At 45.7% G+C, this 20,126-nt stretch overlaps 1 protein-coding gene across 2 annotated transcripts in view; it reads left to right on the forward strand.

Moving 5' to 3' along the window:
* Positions 1-2,193: 2,193 nt before the first annotated feature.
* Positions 2,194-20,126, forward strand: part of LOC131935569 (leucine-rich repeat-containing protein 74B) — a 29,515-nt gene continuing 11,582 nt past the window's right edge. Inside the window, exons 1-8 of one of the 2 annotated variants that reach the window (XM_059292044.1) lie at positions 2,194-2,341; positions 9,050-9,200; positions 15,648-15,829; positions 16,231-16,338; positions 16,890-16,983; positions 18,554-18,603; positions 18,860-18,941; positions 19,718-19,803. In XM_059292044.1, coding sequence (XP_059148027.1) covers positions 2,318-2,341; positions 9,050-9,200; positions 15,648-15,829; positions 16,231-16,338; positions 16,890-16,983; positions 18,554-18,603; positions 18,860-18,941; positions 19,718-19,803 — 777 coding nt within the window. In that variant the 5' untranslated portion in view covers positions 2,194-2,317. The remainder of the gene's footprint in view (positions 2,342-9,049; positions 9,201-15,647; positions 15,830-16,230; positions 16,339-16,889; positions 16,984-18,553; positions 18,604-18,859; positions 18,942-19,717; positions 19,804-20,126) is intronic. The other variant, XM_059292045.1, reaches the window with a different exon arrangement.

Here is a 20,126-nt window from a genome sequence, read left to right on the forward strand (position 1 = left end):
TATGGAATAACATAAAGGCAATATTTATTGATGAGTACCATAACACTAAGGATTAGATTATACCGACATCATGTGCATTATTAAAATCTGTACTCGAAATTATTCGTTGTAGATAATAGCAAAATACAGTTACCATTGTATATACTACCAATGTTACTTTCTATTTACCATCGTCAATATTTGATTCTCACACAAATACGATAACTTTTAAATTACATCAGGGTAGAATTAATTTACCATTAGAGTAAAATGGACAGACCATTAATGCAAACATCACACATGTGTACAGCCTGGTTTAGAGGATTAAAAAAACATTTGACGAATGGAATTGTTGATTGGACGGGAGTGGGTTGGACATGACGTCATCAGTTCAACTTGGTCTGCTACCACTAGCAGGCGACGTTTCGCACTAGCGAGCTCGTAATCAGCTCAGTTCGTTCAAATTTGACCAGCAGTTGCCGGGGCACTCGATTGAAAATTGTCAGCAAATTAATGACGTCACATGATTTAACTTTCTCTGGCCATTGGGATCTACACGAGTCACGTGCATGTGCCAGTTTGGCTTTCAATGATTTCACTTTCTCTGGCCATGAGTAACTTTTCTGTTAACAGAAAGTTGTTAGTTCTGTTAGTTCAGGAGAGATGGGGATGGGGGGGGGGGGTGCGACATAAGGTTGTCATCTGAAACCTTGAGCTTAACCTCATATATATATATATATATATATATATATATATATATATATATATATATATATATATATATATATATATATATATAAATATATATAACAATTAAGCACTATTAAATAACGTTAAAGAAAAGCATGGGTCGCTGTATGTACCGGTCGGTGTGGTGTAGCTTCCTCCATATATCGTCATCTTCTACATTTTATGGGGTCTCAAACATGTTTGTGTGTAAAAACTAATTAAATTACATTTTTAAAAAAAAAGGTTGAGTAAAGCTACGTCCGAAACAACAAGTTCCTTTGAGCCTGATCTGGCAAGTCAATACACAATTTTGTTAGAATGTTAACACTAACGAACACCACGTTTTTAGAATGTAAACTATAACGAACATCACGTTTTTAGAATTTTAACAATAACGAACACCAAGTTTTTAGAATGTTAACAATAACGAACACCACGTTTTTAGAATGTTAGCAATAACGAACACCACGTTTTAGAATGTTAACAATAACGAACACCAAGTTTTTAGAATGTTAACAATAACGAACACCAAGTTTTTAAAATGTTAAAAATAACGAACACCAAGTTTTTAGAATGTTAACAATAATGACCACCGCAGTCACACCGTTAGACAGAAAACAGCTTCTATAATGTTAATTAAAACAATTACAATGCGTCCATTTTTATTCAATCAATTATAAATGGCTAATACATGGCAGCCCTTCAATCAATTATAAAAGGCAGACCTACACGAAATAAAAAATTTAGATGATTTTTTAGATGACCAACCCCTACATTAACCAACCATCTTGACCCACCCCTACATTAACCAACCAACCTGACCCACCCCTACATTAACCAACCATATTGACCCACCCCTACATTAACCAACCATCTTGACCCACCCCTACATTAACCAACCATATTGACCCACCCCTACATCTACCAACCATATTGACCCACCCCTACATTAACCAACCATATTGACCCACCCCTACATTAACCAACCATATTGACCCACCCCTACATTAACCAACCATCTGGACCAACCCCTTCATTTACCAACCACCATTCCCCACCCCCTTTATCTGCCCCCCCCCCCACCCCTCCCGACCCATGTTGATCAAATCTCCAGCCTGGCAATAGACACAAGAACGGCTTAAGCTTAGACTGGCCAGATCCTTATGTCACATACAAACTACATTGTCTGTCACACACTGCCTACATATTACTGTCTGTCACACACTGCCTACATATTACTGTCTGTCACACACTGCCTACATATTACTCTGTCATTTTGACATTAAAATTCATCTGCTTTGGTCCCCAGATTATCCTTTATTCACAGACTGATCCGCTGTGATCCGGGCCGGCTAAGTTCCGAATGATTGAGTCGACACACTCGAGGCATAGATCGATCTTTGATTGGAATCTAACGGCCCAATTTCGGTCAGGTGGTTGGGCAGGTCAGGGGAGCGCCGTCTTTAGACGTCAATCAATAACTAATCGAAACAAGATAAGTGTTATGTAGGCCCGTCATGCACCGGCCGGGCTGGCTTCTAATGGCTTGATCACAGGCACGTCAGAGATCCGACCTCTTACAGCCGATTCAAACGTGTTCACCAGCCTAATGGCGGATAAAGTCAGCTTAACGGTAAGTCAATCTAGTGAGCTAACAGCTCAAGTGCTTTGGTTGATTCAGTCGGATAGCTAACTAGATCAGCTGACTTGTAAAAGTGACTTATACAAGTGACTTGTACAAGTGACTTGTAGAAGTGACGTGTATAGCAGCTGACTTGTACACAAAAGACTGTACGCCTGACTAGCAAACTATCCGAGCCCTACAGCACGTTGATACAGCAGAACCTAAAAACTTGGTGTGCTACAGCTGATGTATAACGTACCCAGAACAGTAAAGTTGCTGCGACAAATTTACTTGACGAACAGTAAAGTTGCTGCGACAAATTTACCTGACGAACAGTAAAGTTGCTGCGACAAATTTACCTGACGAACAGTAAAGTTGCTGCGACAAATTTACCTGACGAACAGTAAAGTTGCTGCGACAAATTTACCTGACGAACAGTAAAGTTGCTGCGACAAGTTTACTTGACGAACAGTAAAGCTGCTGCGACAAGTTTACCTGTCGAACAGTAAAGTTAATGCGACAAGTTTACATGACGAACAGTAAAGTTGCTGCGACAAATTTACCTGACGAACAGTAAAGTTGCTGCGACAAGTTTACCTGACGAACAGTAAAGTTGCTGCGACAAGTTTACCTGACGAACAGTAAAGTTAATGCGACAAGTTTACATGACCAACAGTAAAGTTGCTGCGACAAATTTAGCTGACGAACAGTAAAGTTGCTGCGACAAGTTTAGTTGACGAACAGTAAAGTTGCTGCGACAAGTTTAGTTGACGAACAGTAAAGTTGCTGCGACAAGTTTAGTTGACGAACAGTAAAGTTGCTGCGACAAGTTTAGTTGACGAACAGTAAAGTTGCTGCGACAAGTTTAGCTGACGAACAGTAAAGTTGCTGCGACAAGTTTACCTGACGAACAGTAAAGTTGCTGCGACAAATTTACCTGACGAACAGTAAAGTTGCTGCGACAAGTTTACCTGACGAACAGTAAAGTTAATGCGACAAGTTTACATGACCAACAGTAAAGTTGCTGCGACAAGCTTACATGACGAACAGTAAAGTTGCTGCGACAAGTTTAGCTGACGAACAGTAAAGTTGCTGCGACAAGTTTAGCTGACGAACAGATTGAAATAAAAGCCAGAGACGGTTCAGTCATAGTTTTACATCTAGACAACACTACGACAAAGACGGACCAGTGCCGTTATAGATGTTTTAGAGAACTCATTAAAACAAATTTAGAACCGCTGTAATAGCAAGCTTTTAAATACAATCAAAATAAGAAAATGAAACTAATTTTGCTTCCTTTTTACAAGCTTTTATTTAACTCACTTCCTCTGTCTGTCGTAAGTCTGTCTTGACGGAAACGCAGGAGTGAAAATTCGGACAGTTCTACTTGACCGACACGATTCACAGTTGGCACGTGGGTCAAGACATGAAGACAATGCAATCTGAAACTAAATTTGACTTAATTGGATGCCTAATTGATTTTTTATGAATTAATTAAAATTTGGACCGAATTAGTAGGCATGTCTAGCCAACCACACCACACGCGTCATCAATAGCTGCGCCATCACGACCACGTAATGGCTGCGTTCAAAAACCATTGCGCGCCTACTGAACGTGATGTTCAGTAGGCGCGCAATGGTTTTTAGTCATGTAACTCTATTGTAGATAAAACATGTAAAGTACTGAAAAAAAATTCATAAAAAACGTTTTAATAACAAGCTTTTATGTAATGATGCACTAAAAAGTAGAAAATAAATTATAGACTACTATTTAAATAACTATAAAGAAAAGCGTGGGTGTCTTCCTTAACATTAGTAAAGGTATCCAATAGATACTAAAGTGACCCACGCTTTTCTTTATAGTTATTTAAATAGTAGTCTATAATTTATTTTCTACTTTTTAGTGCATCATTACATAAAAGCTTGTTATTAAAACGTTTTTTATGAATTTTTTATAAAATCATTGTCGCCAAAATGGGTTAGAACGAAGAATAAGTAAATAGAGGAAATTTTCTTAAATAAAGATTTCATCGCTAATAAAATCCCAATGCTTTTAAAACGGAAAGAGTATTTGCTTTATTTTCTAATTTTCAGTACATTTAAAAAGTTATTTATCAACGAGGTTTTTGTTTAATTTTATATTTATTTTTTCGCAATTCTTCCTTAATAATGTCGAAAGCACATACGACGAACAATATTAATTGCTTTAAAAACCCCCTCAGTAGCTTTCGATCTCTAAACAAATTACCTGCCCCTTCTTAGCCCGTGGTTGGCTCTGTGGCAAGAAACTAACCAGCCGTGACAACCAGCCGTGACAACCAGCCGTGACAAGCAGCCGTGACAACCAGCCGTGACAACCAGCTGTGACAACCAGCCGTGACAACCAGCCGTGACAACCAGCCGTGACAACCAGCCGTGACAACCAGCTCACCGCCGTCGGCTAGTACTTCATCTTGTTAGCTCCCCTTTGGTTATTGAATCTAGTCATCTAAATTATAAATGTTTGTACTTCATCTTGTTAGCTCCCCTTTTGTTATTGAATCTAGTCATCTAAATTATAAATGTTTGTACTTCATCTTGTTAGCTCCCCTTTTGTTATTGAATCTAGTCATCTAAATTATAAATGTTTGTACTTCATCTTGTTAGCTCCCCTTTTGTTATTGAATCTAGTCATCTAAATTATAAATGTTTGTACTTCATCTTGTTAGCTCCCCTTTTGTTATTGAATCTAGTCATCAAAATTATAAATGTTTGTACTTCATCTTGTTAGCTCCCCTTTTGTTATTGAATCTAGTCATCTAAATTATAAATGTTTGTACTTCATCTTGTTAGCTCCCCTTTTGTTATTGAATCTAGTCATCTAAATTATAAATGTTTGTACTTCATCTTGTTAGCTCCCCTTTTGTTATTGAATCTAGTCATCTAAATTATAAATGTTTGTACTTCATCTTGTTAGCTCCCCTTTTGTTATTGAATCTAGTCATCAAAATTATAAATGTTTGTACTTCATCTTGTTAGCTCCCCTTTTGTTATTGAATCTAGTCATCTAAATTATAAATGTTTGTACTTCATCTTGTTAGCTCCCCTTTTGTTATTGAATCTAGTCATCTAAATTATAAATGTTTGTACTTCATCTTGTTAGCTCCCCTTTTGTTATTGAATCTAGTCATCTAAATTATAAATGTTTGTACTTCATCTTGTTAGCTCCCTTTTGTTATTGAATCTAGTCATCAAAATTATAAATGTTTGTACTTCATCTTGTTAGCTCCCCTTTTGTTATTGAATCTAGTCATCTAAATTATAAATGTTTGTACTTCATCTTGTTAGCTCCCCTTTTGTTATTGAATCTAGTCATCTAAATTATAAATGTTTGTACTTCATCTTGTTAGCTCCCCTTTTGTTATTGAATCTAGTCATCTAAATTATAAATGTTTGTACTTCATCTTGTTATCTCTCCTTTTGTTATTGAATCTAGTCATCTAAATTATAAATGTTTGTACTTCATCTTGTTAGCTCCCCTTTTGTTATTGAATCTAGTCATCTAAATTATAAATGTTTGTACTTCATCTTGTTAGCTCCCCTTTTGTTATTGAATCTAGTCATCTAAATTATAAATGTTTGTACTTCATCTTGTTAGCTCCCCTTTTGTTATTGAATCTAGTCATCTAAATTATAAATGTTTGTACTTCATCTTGTTAGCTCCCCTTTTGTTATTGAATCTAGTCATCTAAATTATAAATGTTTGTACTTCATCTTGTTAGCTCCCCTTTTGTTATTGAATCTAGTCATCTAAATTATAAATGTTTGTATTTTCATCGGAGGCGAATGTATCGGGTAAGTTTGAGCAAAACTGTTGCGATACAAGAAGGTTAAACTTGAATAGCAACAGAGAAAGACACATAGACGCTCAGACGACGGACGCACAGACGCATAAACACACAGACACGTAGACACAGAAACGCACTGCACAAACACAGACGCACGCACGCAGATACACACGCCAGCGTTTAAATTTAAAATCAAGATATTTATATGAATCCAATGGATTTCATTGATCTATACATAAAGATTGGAAAATTCCCGTCATTAAAACATCTATAGCACAAGTGTCCAGGACTAAATCTACAAACAATAATTCAATCCACCAGATGTAACAAACATTCATTCAATCCACCAGATGTAACAAACATTCATTCAATCCACCAGATGTTACTAACATCAATTCAATCCACCAGATGTTACAAACATTCATTCAATCCACCAGATGTAACAAACATTCATTCAATCCACCAGATGTTACTAACATCAATTCAATCCACCAGATGTAACAAACATTCATTCAATCCACCAGATGTAACAAACATTCATTCAATCCACCAGATGTAACAAACATTCATTCAATCCACCAGATGTTACAAACATTCATTCAATCCACCAGATGTAACAAACATTCATTCAATCCACCAGATGTAACAAACATTCATTAAATCTACCACAGCAATAAGCGCAAGATATTTCAGAAAAAAAAATCTTTCAATAAACCCTGACCAACCCGCCTGTAAACCCTGACCAACCCGCCATTAACCCTGACCAACCCGCAATAAACCCTGACCAACCCGTCTATAAACCCTGACCACCCCACATGTAAACCCTGACCAACCCACCAGTAAACACTGACCAACCCGCTATTAACCCTGACCAACCCGCCTATAAACCCTGACCAACCCGCCATAAACCCTGACCAACCCGCCTAAAAACCCTGACCAACCCGCCTATAAACCCTGACCAACCCGCCATAAACCCTGACCAACCCACCTATAAACCCTGACCAACCCGCCTGTAAACCCTGACCAACCCGCCTATAAACCCTGACCAAACCACCTATAAACCCTGACCAACCCGCCTATAAACCCTGACCAACCCGCCTATAAACCCTGACCAACCCGCCTATAAACCCTGACCAACCCGCCATTAACCCTGACCAACCCGCCATAAACCCTGACCAACCCGCGATAAACCCTGACCAACCCGCTTATAACTCCTGACCAACCCGCCTGTAAACCCTGACCAACCCGCCTATAAACCCTGACCAACCTGCGATAAACCCTGACCAACCCGCCTATAAACCCGCCATAAACCCTGACAACCCGCCTGTAAACCCTGACCAACCCGCCTATAAACACTGACCAACCCACCTATAAACCCTGACCAACCCGCCTATAAACCCTGACCAACCCACCTATAAACCCTGACCAACCCGCCATAAACCCTGACCAACCCACCTATAAACCCTGACCAACCCGCGATAAACCCTGACCAACCCGCGATAAACCCTGACCAACCCGCGATAAACCCTGACCAACCCGCCTATAAACCCTGACCAACCCGCGATAAGCCCTGACCAACCCGCCATAAACCCTGAAAAACCCGCCTGTAAACCCTGACCAACTCGCCTATAAACCCTGACCAACCCGCCATTAACCCTGACCAACCCGCTTTAAACCCTGACCAACCCGCCTATAAACCCTGACCAACCCACCTATAAACCCTGACCAACCCGCCTATAAACCCTGACCAACCCGCCTATAAACCCTGACCAACCCGCCATTAACCCTGACCAACCCGCCATAAACCCTGACCAACCCGCGATAAACCCTGACCAACCCGCTTATAACTCCTGACCAACCCGCCTGTAAACCCTGACCAACCCGCCTATAAACCCTGACCAACCTGCGATAAACCCTGACCAACCCGCCTATAAACCCGCCATAAACCCTGACAACCCGCCTGTAAACCCTGACCAACCCGCCTATAAACACTGACCAACCCACCTATAAACCCTGACCAACCCGCCTATAAACCCTGACCAACCCACCTATAAACCCTGACCAACCCGCCATAAACCCTGACCAACCCACCTATAAACCCTGACCAACCCGCGATAAACCCTGACCAACCCGCCTATAAACCCTGACCAACCCGCGATAAGCCCTGACCAACCCGCCATAAACCCTGAAAAACCCGCCTGTAAACCCTGACCAACTCGCCTATAAACCCTGACCAACCCGCCATTAACCCTGACCAACCCGCTTTAAACCCTGACCAACCCGCCTATAAACCCTGACCAACCCGCGATAAACCCTGACCAACCCGCTTATAACCCCTGACCAACCCGCCTGTAAACCCTGACCAACCCGCCTATAAACCCTGACCAACCCGCGATAAACCCTGACCAACCTGCCTATAAACCCGCCATAAACCCTGACAACCCGCCTGTAAACCCTGACCAACCCACCTATAAACCCTGACCAACCCGCGATAAACCCTGACCAACCCGCGATAAACCCTGACTAACCCGCGATAAACCCTGACCAACCCGCCATAAACCCTGACCAACCCACCTATAAACCCTGACCAACCCGCCTATAAACCCTGACCAACCCGCCTATAAACCCTGACCAACCCGCGAAAAACCCTGGCCAACCCGCGATAAACCCTGACCAACCCGCCATAAACCCTGACCAACCCGCGATAAACCCTGACCAACCCGCGATAAACCCTGACCAACCCGCCATAAACCTGACCAACCCGCCTATAAACCCGCCTATAAACCCTGACCAACCCGCCTATAAACCCTGACCAACCCGCCATAAACCCTGACCAACCCGCCATAAACCCTGACCAACCCGCAATAAACCCTGACCAACCCTGTCCACAGACGGCCAGAAGGTCCAGCCAGCAGGAGATGTTCAAGCGGCAGACAACCCAGGAGCAGGTCTTCATCACGGTGCCAGACAGGTCACGTGAGGGCTCGCTTCTCCGAGTGACGTCACCGTCACCACCTCCCGAAGATGACCTGGATATGGAAGGTAGACCAGTTATCAATCACATCGATCACATCGATCTGGTATCGGTGTAACAGTTCCCCTCCATCTGTCGTTAACAGTCTTATAGACAACGCAGAACACGTCTGTCTGTGTGTCTGTCTGTGTGTCAGCCTGTGTTTCTGTGTCCGTGTCCGTTTGTCTGTCTGTGTGTCTATATGTCCGTCTGTCTGTCTGTGTGTCTGTGACATAAATCCTCCGACTATGGCGGTATTCGATTGCTCCGTAGCAATGTACCAGACACCGGTTTTCGTTATGACTTTATTTCCGGGGACAAAAACTTGCAAGTCTTCTTTTGATTGGACAAACGGGAAAGGTGACGTCACAGACGTCCAAATCAGGTCCTAGTAAACATTTTGTCGGCCTGACGTCGGTGGTCAACCAGGTGGTTGGTCAACAGATGGTTGGTCAACAGATGGTTGGTCAACAGATGGTTGGTAAACAGATGGTTGGTCAACAGATGGTTGGTCAACAGATGGTTGGTCAACAGATGGTTGGTCAAAAGATGGTTGGTCAACAGATGGTTGGTCAACAGATGGTTGGTAAACAGATGGTTGGTCAACAGATGGTTGGTCAACAGATGGTTGGTCAACAGATGGTTGGTCAACAGATGGTTGGTCAACAGATGGTTGGTCAACAGATGGTTGGTCAACAGATGGTTGGTCAACAGATGGTTGGTCAACCAGATAGTTATCTAGAATGGTTAGGCTTTGAACTATATGGGTAAAAACCGTATTGTATTGGTCTACTGGTACAGTTGCCGTCTGTTAGAGTTGTCTACTGGTACAGTTGTATACTGGTACAGTTGTATACTGGTACAGTTTTCTATTGGTACAGTTGTCTACTGGTACAGTTGTCTACTGGTACAGTTGTCTACTGGTACAGTTGTATACTGGTACAGTTGTCGTCTGGTACAGTTGTCGTCTGGTACAGTTGTATACTGGTACAGTTGTATACTGGTACAGTTGTATACTGGTACAGTTATCTACTGGTACAGTTGTATACTGGTACAGTTATCTACTGGTACAGTTGTATACTGGTACAGTTGTCTACTGGTACAGTTCTATACTGGTACAGTTATCTACTGGTACAGTTGTCTACTGGTACAGTTGTCTACTGGTACAGTTGTATACTGGTACAGTTGTCGTCTGGTACAGTTGTCGTCTGGTACAGTTGTATACTGGTACAGTTGTATACTGGTACAGTTATCTACTGGTACAGTTGTATACTGGTACAGTTATCTACTGGTACAGTTGCCGTCTGTTAGAGTTGTCTACTGGTACAGTTGTCTACTGGTACAGTTGTATACTGGTACAGTTGTCGTCTGGTACAGTTGTCGTCTGGTACAGTTGTATACTGGTACAGTTGTATACTGGTACAGTTGTATACTGGTACAGTTATCTACTGGTACAGTTGTATACTGGTACAGTTATCTACTGGTACAGTTGCCGTCTGTTAGAGTTGTCTACTGGTACAGTTGTCTACTGGTACAGTTGTCTACTGGTACAGTTGTATACTGGTACAGTTGTCGTCTGGTACAGTTGTCGTCTGGTACAGTTGTATACTGGTACAGTTGTATACTGGTACAGTTGTATACTGGTACAGTTATCTACTGGTACAGTTGTATACTGGTACAGTTATCTACTGGTACAGTTGTATACTGGTACAGTTGTCTACTGGTACAGTTCTATACTGGTACAGTTATCTACTGGTACAGTTGTCTACTGGTACAGTTGTCTACTGGTACAGTTGTATACTGGTACAGTTGTCGTCTGGTACAGTTGTCGTCTGGTACAGTTGTATACTGGTACAGTTGTATACTGGTACAGTTATCTACTGGTACAGTTGTATACTGGTACAGTTATCTACTGGTACAGTTGTATACTGGTACAGTTGTCTACTGGTACAGTTATATACTGGTACATTTGTATACTGGTACAGTTGTCTACTGGTACAGTTGTATACTGGTACAGTTATCTACTGGTACAGTTGTCTACTGGTACAGTTGTCTACTGGTACAGTTGTCGTCTGGTACAGTTGTATACTGGTACAGTTGTCGTCTGGTACAGTTGTATACTAATCAAGCCTGCTGGGACAGTTTCCTCTTGGCAAAACAAAGTTAACAAACTTTGTTGACCTCCTTGGAATTACCTCCCTGGTAAACAAAGACACGAAATGACGTCAAGAGAAAGTATCAGTTGTCAGCAAGTTATTGAAAGGCAGATCTCAAATCTTACTGCCCCAGATCTCAAATCTTACTGCCCCAGATCTCAAATCTTACTGCCCTAGTACCCAGATCTCAAATCTTACTGCCCCAGATCTTATATCTTACTGCCCCAGATCTCAAATCTTACTGCCCTAGTACCCAGATCTCAAATCTTACTGCCTCAGATCTCAAATCTTACTGCCCCAGATCTCAAATCTTACTTCCCTAGTACCCAGATCTCAAATCTTACTGCCCCAGATCTCAAATCTTACTGCCCTAGTACCCAGATCTCAAATCTTACTGCCCTAGTACCCAGATCTCAAATCTTACTGCCCCAGATCTCAAATCTTACTGCCCCAGATCTCAAATCTTACTGCCCCAGATCTCAAATCTTACTGCCCCAGATCTCAAATCTTACTGCTCGAGTACCTACTTGATGTCAGATTCCACACTTGATTGCCAGGCACTTACCAAGCATTCAACTCTGTATTGGGACGCTGCTTCCACTTTAGTACTTTACAAAATTCAATTCTTGAACTCTATGGTACCCGTGGAGCGCTAATGTTGTGATTTGCCCCTGGGTCAAGCTGATCCCCGGGGGAAAATTAACAATGGACAGATACATTTTTATTTCTCGACATTTTTAAGCTCTGAATGAAAATATTGCTTTCTGCTTAATGGCCAATCTAGTCGTCTCAATGTGTAGCACAGTCCGAGCACCCCACGCCCCCTCGTCTCATCTGACAACACCCCCACGCCATGACAACACCCCCACGCCATGACAACACCCCCACGCCATGACAACACCCCCACGCCATGACAACACCCCCACGCCATGACCTCACCTCTGATACACCCCCGCGCCCTGTAGTCTTATCTGACACCCCCGCGCCCTGTCGTCTCATATGACAACACCCCCACGCCATGACGTCACCGCCGACAGAAATCTAATAACGTCAGCCTAGATTACCGCCTAGATTGTGCAGTGGAACAAATTGTCCATTGACATTTTTTGTCTTGTTGCTGCGTACAAGATATCGCCGTGTGCCCCCCTAACTCCTCCCCCCCCCGGGCAGTGGCGACCCATTCAATTAGGACATGTGATTCTGTTGAGCCTGTTTAGATGAGAGGACAATGTCCTGAGGGACACAAACAGACCGTAATTTGCTTGCTGCTAACACAAGGGTGAAGAAACAGAGGGGGTGGGGCGTGGTAGGGGTGGGAGCGTGGTAGGGGTGGGGCGTGGTAGGGGTGGGAGCGTGGTAGGGGTGGGGCGTGGTAGGGGCGGGAGCGTGGTAAGTGGGAGTGTGTTAGGGGTGGGGCGTGGTATGGGTGGGAGCGTGGTAGGGGTGGGAGCGTGGTAGGGGTGGGGGTGGGAGCGTGGTAGAGCGGGGGCGTGGTAAGTGGGAGTGTGTTAAGGGTGGGGCGTGGTAGGGGTGGGAGCGTGGAAGGGCGGGGGCGTGTTAGTGGTGGGAGCGTGGTAGGAGTGGGGTGGGAGCGTGGTAGGGGTGGAGCGTGGTAAGTGGGAGTGTGTTAGGGGTGGGGCGTGGTAGGGGTGGGAGCGTGGAAGGGCGGGGGCGTGTTAGTATTGGGAGCGTGGTAGGAGTGGGGTGGGAGCGTGGTAGGGGTGGAGCGTGGTAAGTGGGAGTGTGTTAGGGGTGGGGCGTGGTAGGGGTGGGAGCGTGGTAGCATTGGGGTGGGAGCGTGGTAGGTGTTGAGCGTGGTAGGGGTGGGAGCGTGGTAGGGGCGGGGATGGGAGCGTGGTAGGTGTGGAGCGTGGTAGGGGCGGGGATGGGAGCGTGGTAGGTGTGGAGCGTGGTAGGTGTGGAGCGTGGTAGGGGTGGGGCGTGGTAGGGGTGGGGCGTGGTAGGGGTGGAGCGTGGTAGGGGTGGGAGCGTGGTAGGGGTGGGGCGTGGTAGGTGTGGAGCGTGGTAGGTGTGGAGCGTGGTAGAGGTGGGGTGGGAGCGTGGTAGGTGTGGAGCGTGGTAGGGGTGGGGCGTGGTAGGGGTGGGGCGTGGTAGGGGTGGGGCGTGGTAGGGGTGGGAGCGTGGTAGGGGTGGGGCGTGGTAGGTGTGGAGCGTGGTAGGTGTGGAGCGTGGTAGGGGTGGGGCGTGGTAGGGGTGGGGCGTGGTAGGTGTGGGGCGTGGTAGGTGTGGGGCGTGGTAGGGGTGGGGCGTGGTAGGGGTGGGGCGTGGTAGGGGTGGGGCGTGGTAGGGGTGGGGCGTGGTAGGGGTGGGGCGTGGTAGGGGTGGGGCGTGGTAGGGGTGGGAGCGTGGTAGGGGCGGGGATGGGAGCGTGGTAGGGGTGGGGCGTGGTAGGGGTGGGAGCGTGGTAGGTGTGGAGCGTGGTAGGGGTTGGGCGTGGTAGGGGTGGGGCGTGGTAGGGGTGGGGGTTTGAACGTGGTAGGTGTGGAGCGTGGTAGGGGTGGGGCGTGGTAGGGGTGGGGCGTGGTAGGGGTGGGGCGTGGTAGGGGTGGGGCGTGGTAGGGGTGGGGGTTTGAACGTGGTAGGTGTGGAACGTGGTAGGGGTTGGGCGTGGTAGGGGTGGGGCGTGGTAGGGGTGGGGCGTGGTAGGGTGGAAGCGTGGTAGGGGCGGGGATGGGAGCGTGTTAGGGGTGGAGCGTGTTAGGGGTGGGGCGTGGTAGGGGTGGGGGTGGGAACGTGGTAGGTGTGGAGCGTGGTAGGGTGGGGGTGGGAGCGTGGTAGGGGTGGGGGTGGGGCGTGTTAGGGTGGAAGCGTGGTAGGGTCGGGGATGGGAGCGTGGTAGGTGTGGAGCGTGGTAGGGGTGGGGCGTGGTAAGGGTGGGGGTGGTAGGGGTGGGAGCGTGGTAGGGGTGGGGCGTGGTAGGGGTGGGGGTGGGAACGTGGTAGGGGTGGAGCGTGGTAGGGGTGGGGCGTGGTAGGGGTGGGGCGTGATAGAGTGGAAGCGTGGTAGGGGCGGGGATGGGAGCGTGGTAGGGGTAGAGCGTGGTAGGGGTGGGGCGTGGTAAGGGTGGGGGTGGTAGGGGTGGGAGCGTGGTAGGGGTGGGGCGTGGTAGGGGTGGGGGTGGGAACGTGGTAGGGGTGGAGCGTGGTAGGGGTGGGGCGTGGTAAGGGTGGGGGTGGGAACGTGGTAGGTGTGGAGCGTGGTAGGGGTGGGGCGTGGTAGGGTTGGGGCGTGGTAGGGGTGGGGGTGGGAGCATGGTAGGGTGGGAGCGTGGAAAGGGTGGGGCGTGGTAAGGGTGAGGTGTGGTAGGGGTGGGGGTGGTAGGGGTGGGAGCGTGGTAGGGTTGGGGTGGGACGTGGTAGGTATGGGGTGTGGTATGGGTGGGATCATGGTAGGGGTGGGGCATGGTAAGGGTGGGGGTGGAAGCGTGGTAGGTGCTAGGCTGGGAGCGTGGTAGGGAACGGAGCGTGGTAAGGGTGGGGTGGGAGCGTTGTAGAAGTGTGGGCGGGGACGTGTTACGGGTGTTAAGGGTGTGATGTTGTAGGGGGTGGGGCGTGCTTTAGTGGTGGTGGGGGCGTTATAGAGGGGTAGGGTGAGGGAGATAATGAGCTACAGAGTGAGGGGGGGGTGGAAGGGGAGGCTTGTGGACCTTGAATATTGGCATTAAAGTACAGGCTGTGTTGTGTTTGGTCTATTTGGTTGTGTGTTTAATGTGTTCAAACGAATGTGTTTAACTGCCAGCAGTCACCTGACGAGTCACTTGAGTGACTTAATGTGCCCACGTCATTCTGACAGTTATGTAATAAGTGTCTACAAAAATCAATTAAACTCTGAAAGGCGACATTGTCAAAATAATTACACGTGAGCTATTTATAGAACTACATGTACAGGTCATAGAGGGGAGCATCTACTTGACAGGACCTGCGACAGGCTGTACAGCCTGCGATAGGCTGTACAACTTGCGACAGGCTGTACAACTTGTGACAGGCTGTACAACCTGCGACAGGCTGTACAACCTGCGACAGGCTGTACAACCTGCGACAGGCTGTACAACCTGCGACAGGCTGTACAACCTGCGACAGGCTGTACAACATGCGACAGGCTGTACAACATGTGACAGGCTGTACAACCTGCGACAGGCTGTAGAACATGCGACAGGCTGTACAACATGTGACAGGCTGTACAACCTGCGACAGGCTGTAGAACATGCGACAGGCTGTACAACATGCGACAGGCTGTACAACCTGCGACAGGCTGTACACGCTGTTCAAACAAAAATGTCACGTGACCTATTTTTCCCAGCAGACAAGAAAGTGAAACCGGATGTGGACGAGATCAAGAAGCGCCTCTACCAGCGGGAGTGCACCAAGCTGGGCATCACGCCCATAGGCGCCTTTTTGAGGGAGCCCACCCGCACGGAGCTCTCCATACGTCACTACAGTCTAGGGCCCACTGGAGCCCGGGCTCTCTCTGTGCCGCTCATGGTCAGTTGATAGATAGTGGACAGTGCCCAGATGATAGATAGTGGACAGTGCCCAGTTGATAGAAAGTGGACAGTGCCCAGTTGATAGAAAGTGGACAGTGCCCAGTTGATAGATAGTAGACTGTGCCCAGATGATAGATAGTGGTCACTGCCCAGTTGATAGAAAGTAGACAGTGCCCAGTTGATAGAAAGTAGACAGTGCCCAGTTGATAGAAAGTAGACAGTGCCCAGTTGATAGATAGTAGACAGTGCCCAGTTGATAGAAAGTAGACAGTGCCCAGTTGATAGAAAGTAGACAGTGCCAAGTTGATAGAAAGTAGAAAATAATGTTCAGTTAAAAGAAGATTTGTGACCACTGTAGTAGCATAATTTACCTTGACTTTACCGTGACCTCATTTCTAGCTGGACTCTACAATGACTCACCTTGACCTTGAAGGAAACGGCCTTGGCCCTGAAGGTCTGGCTAACATGATGGAGATGTTGATGGAACACTGCAGCCTAACGCATCTGGTGAGTCGGTCTGTCTGTCTGTATGCGTGCGTCTGTCTGAGTGTCTGTCTGTTTGCCTGCCTGCCTGTCTGTCTGTCTGTCTGTTTGTGTTACAGTGTGTCTGTTTATCTGCATGTAAGAGTGTCTGTCGGTGTTTCTGTATGTCTGTGTGTCTGTGTTTGTCTGTTTGTCTGTGTGTCTATCTATGACTATGCAACTCTGCCTCTCGGTATCTGTCTTTATGTCTGTCTGTCTGTCGTCCTGTATGTCTGTGATATATAGTTACTGTTTTAAAAAAAAAAACGGGGCACTTTTATTTTTACTTTTGAAAAAAAAAAACCAGTCCTTAATTGAACCTGAGATTTCTAGACGTACTAAAACAAATTAAGTGTTCGCTCTTCCAATAGTTCACCACGATTGGTTGAGGCCTTCAACATAGGCGGGCTCGCTCGCTAGGACATTCAATGATATTTGTAGGCTGTGGTTTAGTTGAGCTTACAGTAACTTGACTTCATGACTTAAACTAACCTGACTTCATGACTTCTGATAACTTGACTTGATGACTTCCACAGAACCTAAAAAGGAACAAACTACAAAGTCGTGGTGCCGCCATCTTGGCCCAGATCCTTCAAGTCAACAAACTCATCGTCAGCCTCAACATCGCAGGTAGACATACATACATACATACATACTGATATATATATATATATATACATATATATATATATATATATATATATATATATATATATATATATATATATATATATATATATATATACACATATATACATACACACACACATATATATATATATATATATATATATATACACATATATATATATATATATATATATATATATATATATATATATATATATATATATATATATATATATATATATATATATATATATATATATATTCCTATAACCGCCCGCTCCCCCCACCCCTTGAAGGAAGAACACATTTCTCGCCCCAGCAGCGATAAACTGTTCACGCCTGACTGAGCAGCCAATCAATCAAACTATAAATAGCCACCAAAAGACCGACACGACTTATCGTCCAATCATTTGACTCGGTTCCCAGCCCGGGGGACAGCTCGTCCTTTTAAGTGTGTGTGTGTGGGGGGGGGGGGCTTGTTGGAGACGTGTGTAGGTTAAATTTGACTATTTGCTAGTTTTAAAATACTGTCCACCTATAAAAGTTGCCTTCCAATTTGAGTCGAACATAGAGTGGTCTCAAACCCATCCCATAGTTTGTAAAAAAACACGTGAGCAACCTGAACAAAATGGTTAGAAAAATAGCCTCCAACTCAGCTTGCAAGCAATTGGATATTTCAAGAACTGAATGAAAAAAAAATATCCTCGCAACAACAAAACAAACAGAATCAACTCTGAGAGTATTTGTCATTCATTTTTAATGCGTGCACCTAGAGAATTCATTGAAATACAGGACTGCTCTATACAGTCGTGTACTTGGCACAATCAGATGCACTGCCTGACACAATCACTACCTGACACAATCACTACCTGACACAATCACTACCTGACACAATCACTACCTGACACAATCACTACCTGACACAATCACTACCTGACACAATCACTACCTGACACAATCACTACATGACACAATCACTACATGACACAATCACTACCTGACACAATCACTACCTGACACAATCACTACCTGACGCAACCACTACCTGACACAATCACTACCTGACACAATCACTACCTGACACAATCACTACCTGACACAACCACTACCTGACACAATCACTACCTGACACAACCTCTACCTGACACAATCACTACCTGACACAATAACTACCTGACACAATCACTACCTGACACAATCACTACCTGACACAATCACTACCTGACACAATCACTACCTGACACAATCACTACCTGACACAACCACTACCTGACACAATCACTACCTGACACAATCACTACCTGACACAATCACTACCTGACACAATCACTACCTGACACAATCACTACCTGACACAATCACTACCTGACACAATCACTACCTGACACAATCACTACCTGTTGTAGATCACACAGATAAAAACATCGCCTCTAATTCACCCACCTCGCAATACCTTCACTGCAAGCGCACATTATACCATAATTCTCTTAATTAGATTAATGAGGTCTTTAAAAAGTTGAGCAAAAGGCCAGCCTGACGGCAATATGACGCTCGCATTTTTTTGTTGCAGCCAACGAGTTTGTGGACAAAGATGGCGTCGTCTTCGCTGATCTCCTCAAGGTTGGTCATGTCGGTACACGTTGTGTACGCGAGTCTGTGCGTGTGTGTACGCGAGTCTCTACGTGTGTACGCGAGTCTAAGCGTGTGTACGCGAGTCTAAGCGTGTGTGTACGTGTGTGTGTACGCGAGTCTCTACGTGTGTGTGTGTGTTCGCGAGTCTGTACGTATGTGTACGCGAGTCTAAGCGTGTGTGTACGTGTGTAGGTGTCGGTGTGTGAGTTGAAGCACGTGCCAACACACTCACGTTCATCCCCAGGTAAACAACCACCTCAAGACACTTGACCTCTCGGACAATGAACTTGGTCACCTGGCCGGCCGACACCTGGGCGAGGCTTTAGGTAAAACATGAGCCCTTCTCACCTGTGCCACAAACTTGTTCCCCTCTCACCTGTGTTACAAACTTGACCCCTCTCACCTGTGTTACAAACTTGACCCCTCTCACCTGTGTTTATAACTTGACCCCTCTCACCTGTGTTTATAACTTGACCCCTCTCAAGTGTGTTTGAAATGTTGGCAAACATTAGGGCACACAATACCAGAAAGCTCACACATATCACATATTCAGCCACCCTTCCACCACACCAGACAGCCCCCCCCCCCACCACCACCACCACCAACCACATCAGACAGCCATCGACCACACTAGTTTGAGGACCGCCGTGTGATGATGACGTGAAAAATGTGCCAATCATCCACCGAGCGGACGAGATAGAGGATCTGACAGAGTGGGGTCAGGGGTCAGCTGACCCGGTCATGCAGGAAGTGAAGCCATTGGAAGCTTCTCGACAACACCGACTCATATCCCGACTCACGGCTCCTGAGTGGGGCTTGCTGGAAGGTTCCAGAGTCGGGCGGAGACTTGACCTCGACGTGAAACTGCGTCACGTTCATTCCGTCACGTCTTACGATTCTGTCACGTTGCAGTGTCACGTGTGTCTTACTGCGACTGACTAAACTCAGGTTGACCGTATTCACCCAACTACCCCCCACCCCCTCGTAGAGGTTACTGACTAAATTCAGGTTGACCTTATTCACCTAATACCCTCCCTCAACCCCCCCCCCTCACACGTAGAGGTTACTACTGTTACTAAAAATATCTGACCTACTTCTGCAGGTCAGAACGACACTCTGGAGTCTCTGGACCTCAGTTGGAACCAGTTCAGGGAGGGTGGGGCCGCCAACCTGATGGACGGGGTTAAGGTGAGGTCAAGGTGAGGTTATGGTGGTTCAGGTGAGGTACTGCTAACTTTTGAGTAATTTCCGGTATACGGAACTTGTGCTTTCTTCTACTTCTTTGTGAACACGAGAACTTGAGTACCGTTCAAGTTATGTGGATACAATTTTATGTATAAGTGTTAACTTTTGTACGTAGATTTCTTTCACCGTTTGAGCGATTTCCAGTAACCGGAAGACGTTCTTTATTCAATGTCTGGTTTGAAAAAAAAAAACTTTTAGAATAATTCGTTTCAATCGAATTCTCATAAATCTCATTCATTATTCTGAGCATTTTTCGCCTTTGTTTT

The sequence above is a fragment of the Physella acuta genome, unplaced genomic scaffold (assembly GCF_028476545.2).
Source record: "Physella acuta isolate Inbredline_101_S28 unplaced genomic scaffold, ASM2847654v3 ptg000148l, whole genome shotgun sequence".
Lineage (NCBI taxonomy): Eukaryota > Metazoa > Mollusca > Gastropoda > Physidae > Physella > Physella acuta.